This window comes from Catharus ustulatus, chromosome 2 (genome assembly GCF_009819885.2).
Source record: "Catharus ustulatus isolate bCatUst1 chromosome 2, bCatUst1.pri.v2, whole genome shotgun sequence".
In the NCBI taxonomy this organism is placed as follows: Eukaryota; Metazoa; Chordata; class Aves; order Passeriformes; family Turdidae; genus Catharus; species Catharus ustulatus.
In genome coordinates this window covers 91,142,779-91,161,629 of record NC_046222.1, presented here as the reverse complement: position 1 = coordinate 91,161,629, position 18,851 = coordinate 91,142,779, and the positions used below count along the sequence as shown (strand labels likewise).

Here is an 18,851-nt window from a genome sequence, read left to right as displayed (position 1 = left end):
ATATTCAGTGGGTGCATTATACATTTACATGAAATATATATACACCATAACTCAATATATTTACATATTCATAAGGAACATGCTGCATATCTACACATGGAAATACCTCTGCAACATTATATACAAAATGCATAAATGTACACATTTATTTCCCCAGAAGGAATTTCAGCTTCAAATTCTTACAGAATTCAAGTTGCTAGAAATAAGCACATCTGCAGTATATCTTCACAGCAAAAGGAAGGCCAGGTAACCTTATTTAAAACTTCGAAGTTTTGTTTTGCTACTAACCATTTTCAGTAACTGCAAGAGTCTGAGCATCTCCACTCCCACATGACACATCAATAACTTTGAGTCCTTTCAGCCCCGTGACCAGCATTGGGATGGTCTGATCTTCACTGGAACCTTCAAAACAAAGTGGTTCTGTGAGAAGCAAAACCCAGAAGGCCCGACAGGTTCTTTTGGTTGGTTGGTTGGTTCTTTTTTTTTTTTTGCTTCTTTGCTTTTGGATGTTGCATTGTGTGGGTGTAGGGCAGTGTTGTTTAGTTTTGTTTTCAGATTTGAGTATCATGACTAAGCTCCAGTATGCTTTGAGATATCCAACAAGGATTTAACCCATGAAATAGTCTCAGCTTCACGAGGAAAGGAACAGAACAGAGAACATTACAGATTTTCATTCTCCATCCAATTGCTTATTTCCAGATAACTCAGGGAATGTAATGGGTTTGAGACAATCCCTCCCATAATTATTTCAATTCACATGAAGCCATATAAGGTTCTCAAATCAGCTTTAGGTGGGATGAAAGAGCATTTGTGACAGGCACCAAATTCTTCAGCAACTTATTTGAAGATACCACCTAACTCACCATGACCAAGCCTGCCATAGTTTCCTCGTCCCCATGTGTACAGCTCTCCCTCAGCAGTAATGGCTGCACTGTAGGTGCTTCCACATGCAATATGAACAACATGTTTCCCAGTCTGCTTCCCAGATAAAGCAGATATCATCTTAGGTTCCTCCAGAGGGCTATTTAAAGAGAAGGTGACATATTTCACAAAAGGTGATTTGATGAGTAGTTGATAAAAGGTGTGACATACTCATTAGACTTCTACCTGCAAGTCTTATTATTAGTCTGAAGTAACAAAATATAAATAGAGCTAGAAGCCAAAATTAAGTGCAAATCGTTCAGCAATATACAAATCACTGAAGGGATGTCTAACAACTGCAAACTTCTGTTTAGAATTGAGTTCATGCCACTTTTTTAAAAAATATTTGTCTATTCTTAAAAATACTACTGTATCTATATTACTGTATCTAAACAATTAATTCATGACACGGATAACCCTTGTGTAGTCTTTTTCTTGCTTTAGAGGGAATTCTGCACTGGGGGAAGACACTTATAATGTCTGAATTGTATTGATGTACACCCCCTATACAATACTGTTGTAGGAGACAGCTTTTACACAAAAGCAGGAGAGTTATGTCCAGGAAAAATGTAATAATGTACAACACAACTGCATAAAAAAAATAATGACTCTGCTCTGAAATGTCAACATTTCAGAGAAAATGTGCTCTGCATTCATAAAACCATTAATAAAAGGCCTAATAACACTGCTCATCACTACACCCTCCACCTAAAAGCATTTCAGAAAGTAGCATTAATACAGAGAAAATATGCAGGGAGAATGCAAGTTCTGCTCAGTAACAGAGTCAAGTGTCAAATGTTGAACATTGCTTATATATATAACAAAATAATCTTTATTATTAATTCAGAACACTTGCAAATAAATGTTATGATTATTTTTAATACATACACTGTATCCCCATGACCTAGTCTTCCACCATCTCCACAACCCCAAGAGAAAACTTCACCATTTGCTGACAAAGCCAGATAGTGATGCCCATCTGAATGTGCTGCAATCTTCACAATATTTCTGGAAGCTAGACTCTGTACCAGCTGTGGTCCCTGTAAACCAAGCAAAAGCAATATTCCTACAAAGTCTGTGGACATTTTCCATCACATAACTAGGTACAGTTTTCCTATTTCCAGTTTTATCAAAACTTTGCTCTCAAATTAATGAGGTGAAGGCATGAAGAAAAAAAATGGTCAAATATGACAAAAGCAATGTTTTGAAGTTATGTGTTCCCATTCTTACAGGTTTTCAGTACGTATGAAAATAGTGTTTATCTTAACATTACAGGCCACTTTAGTGACAAAAGTTTCTATTTACAGTATATTTTTGTTTGAGAAACTACACAGCTTGGACACAGTTGTATCACTAAAGTGAAATCCATTTCATATCTGCCAATTTCTGAAGTTACCAAGCCCAGCATATCAATAAAAGCAATTATCATTGTATCCATAACCTCTAGTCTGATGGAAATTACAGAATCCAAATGCTTTTCATTGAATCAACCCAAGAGACAAACACCACTATTTCGGAAAGTTCAAATACAACAGTACAGAAGGCTCACAAAAATCAGCATGTCTCCATCCACCCTCCTAAGAAATTGCAAATATTTAGAAGAGGAAACTTAGAAAATAATACAAATAGAACAAACTTTTAAAAACACATTAAAAACTCTCACCAGAGTATCGCTGTTATATGCTTGCGTATAAACTCTTCCATTTCTAGATAATATCAGAAAACGTTTCTCTGCACAAGCAACCTGTACGACACCAAGGTTGGCCAGCCCTTCACACTGAATTGGACCACTCACATTAGCATAATATTTCCAACCTATTAATCCCCAAGCAATGACCTCTTGCAGTGATCCCTAAGAAATAAGAAATTTTGTAAGTATTAAATTTTAAATACACAATTAATAAAATTCATAGAGCAAATTATTTTTTAAACATTACATGTTAAATATGTTCATATCTGAGACAGTCATTCTTTCCAATAATCAATAAAATCAATAAAATAATTAGAAGACACTGAAAATAAAGACTCACACTCATCATATTCAGTTCAGTCTGGTACTAAATGAGCGATAAATATCTATAGTAAGAGATTCAGAAATTTTTCAGATTGGAAAGTTTGGCATTTACTTTTTTCATTTTTTTTTAATACATCAGATCCCCAACATTTATAAAGTCAATTCTTGAGAATATACTCTGAAAAGCAGAAGGAACAGCTCAAAATAAGGTAGAATTAGCCATAGTGTGGTAAGAAAGAATGGTTCATAAACCACAAAATTGCACTCCAAGGCTCACTGTAAAAGGGTTCATGTAATGAAAGTTACCCAAGTAAGACAAATTTCAGAACTGAAGGTTATGTTGTGAGAATCAGAATTTGAAAGAAGCTTAGGAGCTGTTTTCCTTGCATTCTGAAATTCAGTTATGCTTCTACGGAAAACATCCCACTGTATTTGATATTGCATGCAATTACCTTATGAGATGTAGGAGAGCTACACTGTGGAGGCATACATGGGGTGGCAAGGCGGTCTAAATGGGCCATGATCACCACAGCTGTTTGTCTCAGATCAATCGCCAGCTCATTGTCCTGTGGCAAAGTCAGATACCTCAGAAAACTTTCATTTGGACTTAGAGGGTACGTCAGGAGCTGGAAAAGAGAAAAGAGCAGTCAGAGAAACACTCAAGGTACATCTATGAGATTATACATACAGATACACAATAAAGTTTAGACAAGATGAATATCTGCACAAGTGTAAAAGAAAATTAACTCTGAACATCCTTTTTTTACATTAGAAAAAGATTTGAAACATGAATGTTGACAAAATAGTCCGATTGCGTATATAATAGAAAGTTACAAGCATAATAAAATTGATTTTCAACATTTTATCAACCTCATTAATATTCACTAAGAGTCATAATTCAATTAATTTTAAACACAAAATAAGAGCAATCCAAATATGCAGAAAAAAGTTACTTAGCCACATCTAAATTCATTATCACATCAGCATTAACTATGAAACATAATGCTTACTTCTAATCATGCTGTGACATTCTTCCCCCTACCTCAAGAAACTCAAATATTCACAGGAAAACCAAATGACCATGGTGTATATACATCTTACATGGAAAACATCACCACCAATTTTGTTTTGATAATTTTGTGATTATTTTAGCTAGGCAAATGAAATTTGATTCCAACACAATGTCCCTTTTAAATAACCCAAGAATACATACCTGAATCTCTTCCTCAGTATTGGGCATGTCTTTATTACATATTATACTTTGAAATCTTTGTAGCAAAGGTAGAAGGGGTGCACTTGTTCCCTGTGCAGATCGCTCATTATCTGTTTCCCTCGTTCCGTTATCCCAAAGTTGAAGCAGCAACATAACTGCAGATAGCATTTGGCTGAAAGAGGGAATCAACATTTTCTATTAATAAGCGTTCCTAAAACCACTGGGTTAGGTTATCCATACAATTCAATCTCTACACTTTGAACTTCAGCAAAATCAGATGTCAGGGCTTTGTTTCAAATAGAATATCAAAATACAAAAAATGGATTTTGCAATATAGATAGTATTAGGTCTCGATAACCATTGCCTCCGTGAAAACGTGCATATATTTTGAGCCACAATTACTTTATTAAACCCAAATCCATGAACACTGAAGACTGTCAGCCCATTCCAACAGTGATGGTTGAAAATCAGAGCGCTCATGCTTCTCACCTTAGTGTACCCCTCTGCACTGCCAGCTCAAGCAATATGGCAAGTGCCAAGTGCTGGTCTTGTAAAGGAATGTTTCCTGGCCCTTTGGTACTGGGAGCTCCATGCACATCTCTATTTAGAAGTCAAACAATATACATTAACAAACAGGAAATAATACACAATTGCTTACCAAAAGCATCTACAGCACCCCAAGAACCACTAAACTTACAGAAAAATACCAAAGGGGTGATGAAAGCAGCTGAGAAGAAAAGCCCACACACTCCAAACTAAATCAAGTTTCAGAGGGTCAGCTAGGTTTTAAAAATGCCCCAAGCTTCACCATCTATCTACAGTTCTATCAAACATGCTAAGAACATGAAAAACATTTTTCACAGGTGAAATTCAAGTATCTTTAACGATTTTCACCTGAAGGATGCAGTTCCAGTATTGAAAAGACATTTTTAGTAACTACTGTAAAAAGCTAACAGTTTGAAGCCTATTTAACAGGGAAAAGCTGTTTCAAGTCCAACATGAGTGTATTTTCCCTCATGCACGAAAATCTGTGTTATTTTACTATACTTGAAGGGCACAATTAAGAGTGCACATATATAGTATTACCAAAGTATTCTTCTGTGGATATGTTTACATTAGTAAAACACAATTATTTTGCTAAGTCTTCATGCAGTGATTCAGACTATTCCAATTCAGATTCTTCTTAAGCAGCTAAAATCATTAAATCATATTTAAATAGCATCATTTCAGTAGTTCATTATGTTTTTGCTTTTTTGTGTAACAACATTAGAAAAGGAAGGAAATCTCTGAAATTTTCTATCAATCGCTATGTTTATATCCGCTTCTGAGAGATGCAACCTTGCCATTTAACAGCTCAAAAAAAGAAACTTACCCAGTCACAACAGACCTTAGGAATTTAGTAGCTCTTTCTACCACTTCCAGCCAAACAGAAGATACAGTCCCTTCATCAAAAAGGGATGCCTCTGGTAGAGCTCGCAGTGCATCAAGTGATTCCTGTAACAATTCACTGCACAAGTCTGCATCTTCACCTAAGGAACACAGCAAGAGTAGTCACATTCCCACCTTTACAGAAGTTAGAGAAATTGCTGTACACAGTATTATTGTGGAGCTTTTTTTCAACATAAGATACAAATTACAGACAAAGTTCTCAATTTTCACATGAACATTTAACTGCAAGATTCTGAAGAAATCTTCACCCCAAAAAAAATAAAATTCAGAAAGGTGAAAACACAAAGCAGCTCATTTCACTATGCAGTCACTGAGAATATAGCAGAACTAGGGCTGGTTGGAATAAGCTCAGACCTGCCATCTGATCAAACAGCCCAGACTGAGACAGGCAGGTTTAGTGGCACAAGTACACAAACTAAACACAAGCTTCACACTCCAAGATTTTTCTAAGCTGCTACTACTATGTAATAATATAGTGGATTGACTTTGTCTGAAGAATGAATCTAACCTTTCTGAAATCTAGCATTAAATACACATGTTTTTCATGAAATCCCAACTTACCTTCCTCAGCATAAACTATCCCAGAAAAACCCAACATTGATACTGGCTTGGGTGGCTTTGATCAGCAACATCATTGGGCATAGTATCACATAAGCACAATTATGCAAATCTATAATCCATAAATTTATAGTTCTATGCCAACTTCTAACATACACATACACACTTTAATGAGTCACCTGGCTTCAAATGAAATACATATTCAATATGCTCAAGAGTAGACCCACCTGATCTCCAGGCTCTACGCAGAAAAGCAAATGCAAATGAAAGAGCTGCTCGGGATCCAACACGTGCAAGTCCTTCCACACCTTTGCCTACAGGTCTTGAGCTACATAAAATTATGTATGAATAGTTTCAATATATTTGTATTACAATAATATATATTTATGTTACGATTATTTTGTATAACATATATTCAATGATCTTATAATTTAGCTATATGCATGCATATATGATTACACAATTTTTATTTGCAAAGAATCACAGCTATGCCTTGAGAAACAAAGTGGACAACATCAAAATGTCAGCAACCGAAATTCAACTTCAACCACTTCAAAGAAACAATTCAAAGTCCAATATCAAAAAGCCTCCGAGAAAAACATAAACCAGACCAGAAACCGGACTGCCACCAAAAAAATGCCCATAGTTACTCAAAGTGAAATTATGATGCTTTAGTCAAAATACACAAGCATAAAGTACTTCATGTACCAATTATTTACTTGGGAAGTCTATATTTTTAGCATAAACTAAGCTTGCAGACTTTTTAAATTTAATCTTTAATTATTGATAATCCATTCCAGCCATTTTGTCATTACTTATCTTTCTATTCAAGGTTCAACACTAAAAATCTATCCTTGCAGTTTCTGCACTTGTGTATACAGAAGAGAGAGATAGCTTAAACTTCTTGTAATATCCACCGGACTCGCATTCATTTTTGTTAACTTCCCAGAGAATCAAATTAACCTAAGTAAGCTCCCCTTTGTAGTCAGCAACAAGAGATTCCCCACCACTCCCAACACTGAACCACCAAGTCTAGTTTGTTGTGTTGTGGCATTACAATGAAAGTGAACAGCTTAGGACTTTTTCAAGAAGTTATACTTTCATTTTTAGCAATCTGATAGCTAAAACATATCACTGCTCTTTTTAATCAGAGTTGAAAAAAAATTTCAAGAGAACAGTCTATTCAGACAAAGATATCCTTGTCAGAACTCCAATTTCATAACAACCGGTTGTGATATCTACTTACATTCTCCTTTCATATCCGAATCTAGAGACAATCTAACAAAAATTTCCCTAGCCAAATTGCTTGTTCTGTCAGACAGATACTGAACAGTTTCTTTAATGCTTTATCTGATAGATTTTTCTATTTTTAGGTCTAGATAGCTATCCAGACATGAAAAGTCTGGATGATTCCTTACTCAGTTACTTCTCTTGAAATAGTTGCATACAAAATGCATAATTACATAATTTCTCACTCAAACTAAGGAAAACTATGTTCAGCTTTTTTGTATTTGAATTAAATAGTTGCACAAAAAATGCACAATTACATAATTTCTCATCCAAACTAAGGTTCTATACTCTGCTTTTATGTATTTCTATTTTTTAATTTATGTGCTTTAACTGAGCAACTATTGACAAAAATACATTAATGGTACTCAAACGATGTAATTTCCACTAGCACCATTTCTGAAAAAGGTTTCTCTAAGCTTTCTTACTGAGCAGAACAAAAGAACTACTTCAATAAATGTATACTTACAGCTCAAATTTGAATATGTACAGCAATGTATTACAATAAAAACCTACTAGTACAAACAGAGACATTATAAGAAAGCACTAGGCAAGAAGGAGGACTGATGGCAGGTGACACCACTTAATATGGTAAAGCTACTTCTTAAGAAATAAGAGGTTTCTTTCCCATTAATGTTTCACAAAAAGGAATAAATCACATTAAGCCCTCACAGACAGGATGATAAGCTTCCTTTGGCTTTTCTAATGGATTAACATGTTCATGCATGTGTTATTACCTTTTCTTATCCACAGCAGGCAGAGGAACACTACTGCTTTTCCACTTGACTTTGACGTTTTCCTGAAGAACTGCTCTGTTCAAAGCAATGAAATATCGTTCCAGGATAACCAGCCTCTGCTTTAGCCTCATAGCTGACAGAGCTGTCGTTGCAGTTTGTGTGGCTAGAGTTTGCTGTTCCTTTACCAGTACATGAAGGCATTCCTTCAATTCATTCACATCTGAGAATCAGAGAGAGATATCATTTTATGAACATTCATCTTTGTTATGTACAGTACCAAGAAAAAGAAAGACAAATTGAAAACTGTTAATTGACCGGAAGTCTGAACCCATTGAAACTCCCCATTTCTAAATTTAATGCACACAGTATGACATAAATACAACCATACTCAAAACAGGTGCTTAGACAAAGGTTATCATCAAAACTGGTTTTGTCTAAACATGTCTAAACCTTCATATTTCTTGTTCGAAATTAAAGTATCACAGAAAATATTTATGCTTTTTAAAAAAACAAGTTAGACAACAAATGCTTATCATCATCCAACCCCAGACTTCTCTTAAGCGCAGGCAAGTCCCTTGCAAGTCCCCACAAGAATACGCTTTCATTTTGTACTGATACGTTTAAGTTTCTCAGAAGCCATAAAACTGCTCTCAGAAGCTCTAGAATCATTGCCAAGAGCTGCTATGCTTCTCAAACAATTAATGACAGAAATTCAAGATGCTTTCAAGTACTATTAGCAAATAAAAGACCTGCCTTATGTACCAATGTTAGAATATTAATTCTTCTTTCACTTCACCAGACCAAGTACGCCACAGCCCAAAATCTAATTAATCTAATAATGGATGGTAACAAGTACAGTGCCCAAAACAACGACAAAAAACCACTCTAAAACAAAAATTTGGCAACTGTATTTTTATATACTCTGTAGCTTTAATTCCTAAGACAAGCATCAACAATGTACATTCCTAAAGGGGTTCTTTTCTGTCCCTTCATTAACAGTCTGATCACTGAGCCTCCCCACTCTGCTTTGCACTGCATTACTATACTTGTCCCTAAGCCAACCACATTTGTTGCCTGGCAGTTACATAGAAGTATCTTTGTTTTAAATGACACCTGACTAAGGGGTGTGAAAAAAACCCCCATATGTCTGCATATATGTAACAAAGGCTTGTGAGAAGATGGACACACTTCAAAATAATTACAAAACACCAACTCCAAAACCTTACAAATCAACATTTTTTTTTAAAAAGTGCATCCAAACTATAGAAATTTAGACACATTATAGTATGTTCTATGGTTAAAGGTTTTATCTATGGAGGCACAGAACTTCTTTTGCAACTGCAGCTGCAAAAAGTATTTCAGAGTTTTGTCCCCCATCTTTGTGTACCCAGGAAAGAATTCAAGCAGCCCTCTCTGCCACTGGATCACATTGCACAGTCACTTACAGTTTGCTGTCAGCCAGCACCCCTAGCCTGTTTTCAACATTGCTACTCACATTTCACCATTTCACAATTTGCTAGATTCCTTTCCCCAGGCAATTCACATCTTTCCACCTGACTACAAGGGATTTATTTTTTCCACAAGAAAGAACAGATTAAAAAATATTCCTTGCAGTCTAGACCTTTCAGATGAAAAGTGACGGCAGCAATTATACATCCTGACTCAAACAACAATAAATATGACAAAACCAACAAGAAATTTGACAAAAAGCCACACCATGCTTAATTTTTGCTCAACAAAATTTCCCGACAACGGTGTAGAGTAAAAACATACACAAAAAAACCTCAGAGTACCACAACAGAACACAGTCATTACTGACATTCCAGTTCCATGACCCCTTTAGGCAAACTATTCAAAGACATAAAAATCAGGACTTTTTTCCTCCCTTCCTGAACACACAAGTCCTATCACATTCTATATACCACCAGGCTACAACACCGAAGTACAAAATGACCATGCTCTCTTCTTCACAAAGACACTTTGCTTAACACTGTCTGTTTTGACACAATTTTATCATGCAGATTCAGTTCCCAAATTATAGTCTCATAGCTATAGCAGAATATAGTCAATAGAGAAAAAAGGAGGTACTTTAACACTTATGTTTGGAGAAACGACTCTACGTTTGCTGCTACAGAAAACAAGCACTGGGTGATCAATTCAGCAGAGTCTGTCAAGTAATACAGAGCTACAGCATTCATCCTTCATTTCTGCCAGGCAAGTTACCTAAAAGTGGAAACTCTCTAGAACTGTTTCTGAAAGTTGAAGACTTAGGTGAGAAAGCCCTTTGCTTCAAAACAACACACTTACAAAAAACCTACCATGGATTACCAGCAAGAAACACTTGGAGAGACCACCCACTCACCAATCCTCTGGCAATTACTTCATAAGGAACTTTCCCTGAAAGTCTGCAACCGCTACCTTTCCAACCACTTTCAATCAGCCACAATGACATCCAGGTGTTACATAAATTAAGAAAGATACATTTCTTGTCAGCAGAATTGCCTTGTTCAAGTTTAGGGTTTAATCTGTTTCAATGATCTCAGACCTAGCAGGAGGTTAGGAAAGCTGGGGGAGAAGGATGTGCCTTTACAACTAAAAATGGCTACAATTTCAAGAAGGCTTTCTACCAATATTAAGTATTCCTCTTGCAAATATTTTATATAAACTTCCTTAGTATTTCAAGAAAGCAAAACAAAGTTGATATACAAAGTGTAGTAAAGGATGGAATAGGTAATAGTATCTTTCTAACTCAGACATCTAAAAACCGAACCAAGAACTGTCTTGTTTTATTAAAAGTAACTCTATTTTTAAGAGATATATCTATACACTTCCTCACTTTAAATCCTGTCTTGTTCCATAAATAAATTTATCTTTACATAAAATTCAGTTAATCTTTCAAAAGATTTAAATACATCTGGGAATCGATGCAGTGAAACTCATTTCTATAAACCTTCAAATTTGAGCAACACTTGTTACTGCTGAACTGAACAGTCTAATGAGAGAATAGCTTATTAATAGCCGCGATTCAAATTTCATCTGAGAAGGTTAGAGGGAACTCTTTAAACAAAACTGTTCATATGTCACTACACCAGCCCTTGATGTTAACCATCCTTCGCAATGCTGTGCTTTACTAGACACTCTGTAAAGGGTGGAGACACATCATTTACCTATTTTGCACCTGCACTGTAGGAGCTGGAGTCGTACCACACCAGCTTGAATTCTCAAACCACCATTAGCAGAGTACTTGTTAACTGGCAGCTACAGTCAGGTATGTTGCTGGTTGCAGCAGAGATAGGTAAGCGTTTTACCCTCTTCAAGTTTATCACATCTCTCCCTCCCCTCAGCAAACAACACAACTACACATCTACACTTCTTAACTCCTTCTGCCAAAAGTTCTCTGCATTAGAAGAAAAACACTGGAATAGTTTAACCCAGCCTATTTGCCAGAACAGCGTTAAGAAGTGACATTATTCAGATATTCCAGCAGAACGCGACAAAACAGACAGGTGAAGACAGCAGCTTCTAAAACCATCTCAGCCACAGACAGAACACCAACCTGAAAAGCCTAAGACAGGTAGTAAGCCCAAAGACAGTTTGCTCTATTTTTGCAGCACGAAGAAATAAATTACCATGCTTTGTGGTTCCTTAACTCTCATTTTATTAGTTCTTTTAGGGAACACCTCATGCTCATCACAGATAAATTAGGCACCTTAAAAATGCCAATAACAGACTGAAGTAAGGTTGACTCACAAACTTTAGTAACAGCAAATATAGATGTTACAGTGTGGAGAGATTTCATAGTGGAAACACATTTCAAGCAGAATTTGGCATAAATCTAATAATGAGTACACATTCCTGTCACCAGCAGAACTAATGCGCTCTAATTTCCTAGAGAATTTCATATTTTGTCTTCTCTTTCCCCTTCCACTACACACTATTTCCACTGGACAAAGAGGAGACAAAGGATGCAGTTGGTTTGGCTTAAAAGGCTTCTAATATCCCTTCAAAACTCTAGAATGAGTAAATTCAAAAGTTGGAGGGGAAGGACAAAAATGCTATCACATACACATAATTTCCTTCAGAAACAAAATCAAAATAGACTTTCAATGTTATTTCATACCAACAAAGAATATAATGCCTAAAGGGCATTTAGCTTTTAGCTTTCTGCTCCCATGTTCAAGAGATGAACATCAGACTTCACCTTAGTAGTATTCAGCAGGAGAAATAGTGATCAGCTAGCTGCATGTGCATTCAGAAAGCATCTCATTTTGTGGCTGGGTGCAGGACAGTGAAACATCTGGAGGGGAAGCCTTATAAGAAGCAGCTAAGAACACTTGGTTTTTTCAGCCTGGAAGAGATTGAGGGGAGACCTCATTGTGGTCTTCAAAAGCTCTGTTAGGGGAAGTGGAGGGTACTCATCTTTCACTCTTGTGATAAGTGACAGGACTCAAGGATATGGCATAAAACTGAGTCAGGAGAGGTTTAGGCTGAAAAAAGTTTTTCACTCAGAGAATGGTTGGGCACTGCACTTCCTCAGGGAAATGGTTACAGCACTCAAACCAGTTTGTGTGAGTGCAAGAAGTGCTTGGGCAATGCTCTCAGGCACATGGTGTGACTATTGGGGTGTCCTGGCCAGGGCCAGGAGTTGGACTCAATGATCCTCACAGCTCTCTTCCAACTCACCATATTCTACGATTCTGTAATTTTCAAAGTTTTAGACCATCAGTAAAACTTGTTTAAATTGATGTTCTAATACTCATGCATGGAACAAAATAGCAAGAATTTAAATTCCTGTCTGTGTGTAAATATACACCCTACACCCATAAGGAGTGTTATGTGTTCAACACCAAATAGATACTTGGAGCTAGGCAAGTGGTTTCAAACTAGGGTAGAGGGAACATGATGACTCAGCATTCCCAAATCTAAACTTGAAATTATGAATCAAGAAATTTGCTAAAAGCAAAAAATATCTCAAAGAAGTCTAACAGAAGGGCTTTTTCAATGCCATGACTACTTTTTAATTACTTCTGTACCCAGTGTAAATTTAGATTTAGTCATGTAACTAAAACCCCCTTACAGGATGAAGTTCTGCCTATCTCCTTCTCTCCCAACACAAATACAAGTGAATACAAGAATACAAGTGCACTTGGCAATGACAGGTATCTCAACAATCTCACTGAAGTCACATGGTTAATTTTAACCTTGCCTCAAGTAGCGCCTATAAAGCATTTCTTCATGCAATCAGCTCTACTAAAAATATCAGAAAAATAAGATGCAACACTGTCTGTGAACAGCTTGATTCAAGCATATTATGACTAAGGAAAAGAAGCCCAAGAAGATAAAATACAGCTCAATTTTCTGTAGGCTTTGAAAAACCACTTCAAAGAGTTTCCTCTTGTTTTTCCCCATACCGAAGGCTGAACACCTGGACCTCAGATCATGTAATAATGTTAAAACCTAAATATCTTCAGAGAAGAAAACTGATGAAGGTAGTAAACCAGAATGTTTAGGAGGAATCATAGGAACTGCTCTATGAATGTACTCAGCTTGGTATGAATAGAATAGGCAGAAGGTTTTTCAAGGGAGTATTCATGTGAAAAATGAATAGTTTAATAGTGGTATAACGAAAGAACTGAATATTAAATGGAAGAACACTAAGATGCAAAAGAGGAAAAAAAAACAAATAATGACTTACACAGGTATTTATTATCTTACGTATTTTCACAGTATTTGGAATAGTAAGACCCTTACCAAAATTAAAAATGGAAAAAAGGAAAAAGAAAAAACTATGATGTCTTTGCCATGTTGTGACAGCACAGTGATCTCAGCATAGATGAGACCTAGAGAAAGCATTTTGCTTCTCTGAATTTGTGCCAGGACGACAAAACAAGCTTGAAGTTGAGGGGCACATGAAGTACTCTTTCTCAACACATTTAATGAGCAGGTTTTTCTCTGTGTTCTCACAATCTCTTAGCTCTCGTGGGGGAGGGGTGTCACAAGGCCCACTGACCTAGATTAGCCTGTTGAAGTTCAAGATCCTCCACACTTAGCAAAATAAGATTGTATTACAGCACTTCTAAAGCATACAGTGTCTAATATCTAGTTACTATTTTCATAATGTAAGGCCATAAATCATTAAACTCAGTAGAAATACTTCAGTGTAAGGACCTGAAACACTAAATGCCTCTTCAGTTCTTCTTATATCTTCAAATCTCCATCACTGAATTATACCTTACTAGTAAAGGAATATAAACCGCAAATGAAGATATAGTAAGTCTTTAATTCTTACTTGATCAGCAATGTATTCAAGAAACAATTCTCCTTTTTAAAAGCTTCTTCACGGTTTTGACAAAAAAATGTTTAAAAGTTTCTTTTTTGAAGGATAACAGAAGTGCATAAAACAGTTCTCTTTGTATAAAACATTAACAGAACATATCAAAATGGAAGTGATGGTGTATAGTTTTTTCAAAATAAATTACCAAGCCACAAAAACTAGGATGGCTCAAAAGGCAGCTGTTAGCTATATTCCTGACAAACGCAAAACAAAAATTAATAAGATAACCTACAATCATGAACAAAAGCCACACTTGTGGTTTATTTATACAATAAATATACTGTATAAATAAACCACAAGTGTGTTCATATCACTGTTTGAGATTTTTGTCACAGTTAGGTGATATAAACTTCATGTACAAACGGTAACAGAGACCAAGGAATAAAAATTTATTTCTGACAAATTATGAAGTCTTCACATGTTATTCCTAGAATAAGAATCCATATATGTGGCAATAAACCACACTGTATATAAACACTAAAACTAGACAGAAAGCCATTTCTTTCTGAAAACTCCCAACACACATATATCCTTTTTATTCTGAAAAACTGTTTTTTCCATTTTTTAAAAAATAATTGGAAGATGAGTTTAAAGGCCAAGTCTCGTCCCAAACACTTTGGTCAGCTGGAAGAAATCTGGTAAGATTTTTGACATTTAGATTACCATTCTGTAAAATAGTTTATTTTACTTTTCAGCATAAGAATATAAGACACAAAAAATGTGACCCTCAGCTCACATCTCTCCAACACATTTAATTGTCACTCCCTCTTCCACTGTAGTGGCAATTCTTATCATTCCTAATATACTGCAAGATTCTGTCCCACTACCAGAGTGACAGCAAATCCATCTGTTCTCTTGCCCTTAAGGAAAGGGAGCAAACAGGCTGGCACAGAGCAGAGGACAGCAGGCTGGCAGCTGACCTGTGGCTCAACAGAAACAAGTATCTCCCCCAGCAAACACAGCTACACAGATGCAGATTCTGGCACTGAAGAGATAATACTTTTCCCAGGGATCTTCAAGTGTTTCTGGGTGAGGGGAAAGGACAAGTGGCACAGCAGATGTCTCTGAAGTTTGTACATGCCAACATCTGAATCGGGCAACATCATGTACTAGGAACTGTAAAATAAACTACTGAACTGAGGCTTCTTCTGATCTGCTATTTTTAAACACAGACAATTTTAGACAATGAACTGCTGCTCTACAGTAACAAACAGAACTTCAACTGGCTTCAATATCAAAAGTAGTATTTTATAGACCCCTATACAAAGAAGTGAACACACAAACTGCTTTTCCACTGCCACCACAGGTGCAATTACTGTCAGCAAAGGTCAGGAAAAACAGTTAACTGAACTAACCATTTCAACCTTCCTCCCATGATTCACACAAACCTATCTACTAGAACATGAAACCAAAGAAAAATCACCTATTAAACCATTATTGCCTGCAGAAAATTCAGGGTTTAGAAACTAAGCAATTTCTTTATAATGTCTGCAACTGAAAATAAATGTTCTGAAGACACTGGAAATTTTCACTGGGTAACTTCATTTATTCCAAGTCAGTCTACCATGCCTTCAAGCAGCCTGAAGGGGCAAATTGACTCTTCAAGTAAAGAGTCTAATTAAACCTGAAATTAAACACAGTAAACATTTAATTTCAACCACAGTTAACCACTTAACCAACTTATTTCACTAACCTAACAGATGCATCTGTCAGCAGGTACATTTGATACAAATACTTTCTGATGCTCCAAAAGCAGTAATCAAAACAGAATATGTAATATCAGTGACAATGACCAAAACAGCTGTAATACCTGGTTGTTTACCCCACACCCAACTCTCAACAATGGATTTGGCCCTGTAAGTGGGCAGTGGAGTCTCTTCTTCATCTTTCTTTTCTTTGTCATTTTGCTCTTCTTTCTTTGATGCAGTTTGGCATTCAGTGCTATCATCTAAAGAAAACAAAAGGGAGGGGGGAAAAAAGACCAGTTAAGCTACCTTCAATTCATGTTGGAATTCAGGTCTAGATTAGAAATGCAAAGGTGAAATCCCCAGTCCACAAGCTTACAGAAATATTGTCAATCATTAAGAACATGGTGGAGGGAAATAGTATTTTACCATTTAACTGTCACAGGTGCTGGGTCTCATATTACATTTCGTAAGACAGTGACCTTACAATCCAGAAATCACCTCTGTAACCTTCTCAGGATGATGAGCATTTAATATAGATAACATCATGTAAGAATTGCAAAGGATTTGCAATACACAGTACTGCAAAGGAGGCCCTTGAAGTCAGACTGTGCTCCCAACTACCCGTATTGCTGCAGTATTTATTTGGTTTCATATTCCATTTCCAACAGAACAAAAAAAGACAGCAATAGCCTTAATTTCAAAATCAAGGAGAGCTATATATTGACTTTTACACTAATTTTATGCAGTAGTATGTCAACATGTGTAAAACATCTAGTATCTTAGTAATTACTAGCAAGTAATGAAAATAATACCGCCATTTTCTACCCAAGTAACAAAACAGCATGAGCAATTATTTGAGACTACTCTCACGAAGTCAGAACACAGACATTAGTCACTCATCTCTGTAATCAAAGGCTGCCTGAAAGTCTCAATTTTCTAAACACAGCAGAACTAGACAGCTGGAAGTTTCTCTTTATATCGGGACTATGAATTTCCATATCCACACCTCCAGCCAGTTCAATGTATAAGATTGCCTTGCAATTGAGGCACACATGGCCAACTATCTTCCTCACACTGACTTTTTTTTCAAACCATACCACTCAAAATTTCCAGCATTTGAAATTTGTCCATGAAGAGTTTAGTTCCAGCTTTTTTTACCTGGCTCCTCAAACTGACAAATCCTTCAATCTTATGTGCCAATCTAGTCCAGAGACTCCTTCCCTAAATGTCCCAGCCACAACATGACAGATAAGAATGAGTATTTTGTCTCTTTTTCCTCTCACACCCCACACACCCCACCAAAAAAATGCATTTGTACCAGCATAAATCAGAAGAAAATAACAGGTTTACATCAGCAGCCAGACATGGAATATCTGACTGCAGCCTGCTTCACACTCAGAGTGAGATCAAAGGCTCTCATTACCTCAGAATGTACAAAATACACCTATCACAATGTAAAAAAATATTCAAGTATTCTTTCCATCTAATCTAACAGAAAATTAATGCTTAATCTGGTTTGAACTGAATCTGTGATTGCCTCTTTGCTTTTTTTAACTGGAGACAATAACACCTCTCAAAGCTTTTTTGGGGAGCCTCAATTATACAAATATTAAATTAGAGCACTGTTTCCTAACCTATAACTGACACTAGTGCTCAGGAGGTGGAAGATGAAGACTGAAGGGCAGGAAAAGAAACAAAGGAGGCATAATTTCAGTATCCATGATAGAGCTCAGATTGTGGGCCAAGGAAGAAATAGCAAAGCCACTTGAGAACAGGAAAACACAACTTGGATATATCTGCTGTAAGTGGCAAACAGAGAACCTAATTGTGTTCCTCAAACACTGAGGAACAGCTTGTGAGTCACCAGTTTGATAACAATGTCCAAAATGTGATTCAATCCAGCTGTTTATTTTCAAAGGCAGAAGCAAATAACATTAGAAGTACAGAACCCATTATAGACCAAGGACCCTGTTCAGCCCCAGTGGTTCAGAATATTTCCAGAGTAACACCATAATCTCACTGTTTCTCCACTCACCCACACGTCTAGAGACACACTTTGCAGGGTCTGGAATTTTAGCTAGTCGGTAGAAGGGTGCTGTGCCAAGACACTGCTTTGCAGGCAGCTGTAGGAGAACTTGTTAAGCTTTTTAACAGATCCTTGGCAAATTATGACAACCACAGGCTACAAACTTAAGTCATTTTATCAAACTCCTCACTGCAAATAGAGAAGATCCCAAGCCAGGTGGGAACTCAAGCTTTGTATGGAATAAAATCAACTCTGTCATATAAATCCACAGAGAGATTTTTTTTTTAAATTGTCTCTATGAACCAAGAAGAGGAGCAGTGAGAGAAAAAGTGGGAAGGAAATGAGCTAAAAATTATGTTAAGAGACCATGTCAAACTGCTACACAAAGACAGTTCCCTAATCTTGAAAAAAAACCACCATAACACAAGAAGCTACTATCAGTCTAGATTGAAAGCAGCAACACAGACATCATAATTATGGAAGTTCTGTTATGCTTCATGAAAGATTTTTAAACAGGAAGACCCAAAGATTTTTCAGAAAGTGGGACAGGGAGGAGAAATATCTTGAGCGAAGCCAGAACAGAACAAAGTAACAAGTAGTAAGACAGTTTTCAAAACAATGCAT

General features: G+C 36.4%; 1 protein-coding gene across 3 annotated transcripts in view; it reads right to left on the bottom strand.

The window, feature by feature from the left end:
- The window catches only part of HERC2 (HECT and RLD domain containing E3 ubiquitin protein ligase 2), a 106,341-nt gene that overhangs the window by 70,570 nt on the left and 16,920 nt on the right, over positions 1–18,851 (bottom strand). For 2 of the 3 annotated variants that reach the window (XM_033053062.1, XM_033053063.1), the window contains exons 4-14: positions 16,324–16,461; positions 8,180–8,399; positions 6,383–6,483; positions 5,521–5,677; positions 4,638–4,748; positions 4,149–4,320; positions 3,388–3,561; positions 2,585–2,773; positions 1,810–1,961; positions 864–1,021; positions 289–402 (exon numbers count right to left, since the gene is read on the bottom strand). In XM_033053062.1, the coding sequence (XP_032908953.1) occupies positions 289–402; positions 864–1,021; positions 1,810–1,961; positions 2,585–2,773; positions 3,388–3,561; positions 4,149–4,320; positions 4,638–4,748; positions 5,521–5,677; positions 6,383–6,483; positions 8,180–8,399; positions 16,324–16,461 (1,686 nt within the window). The remainder of the gene's footprint in view (positions 1–288; positions 403–863; positions 1,022–1,809; positions 1,962–2,584; positions 2,774–3,387; positions 3,562–4,148; positions 4,321–4,637; positions 4,749–5,520; positions 5,678–6,382; positions 6,484–8,179; positions 8,400–16,323; positions 16,462–18,851) is intronic. The other variant, XM_033053064.1, reaches the window with a different exon arrangement.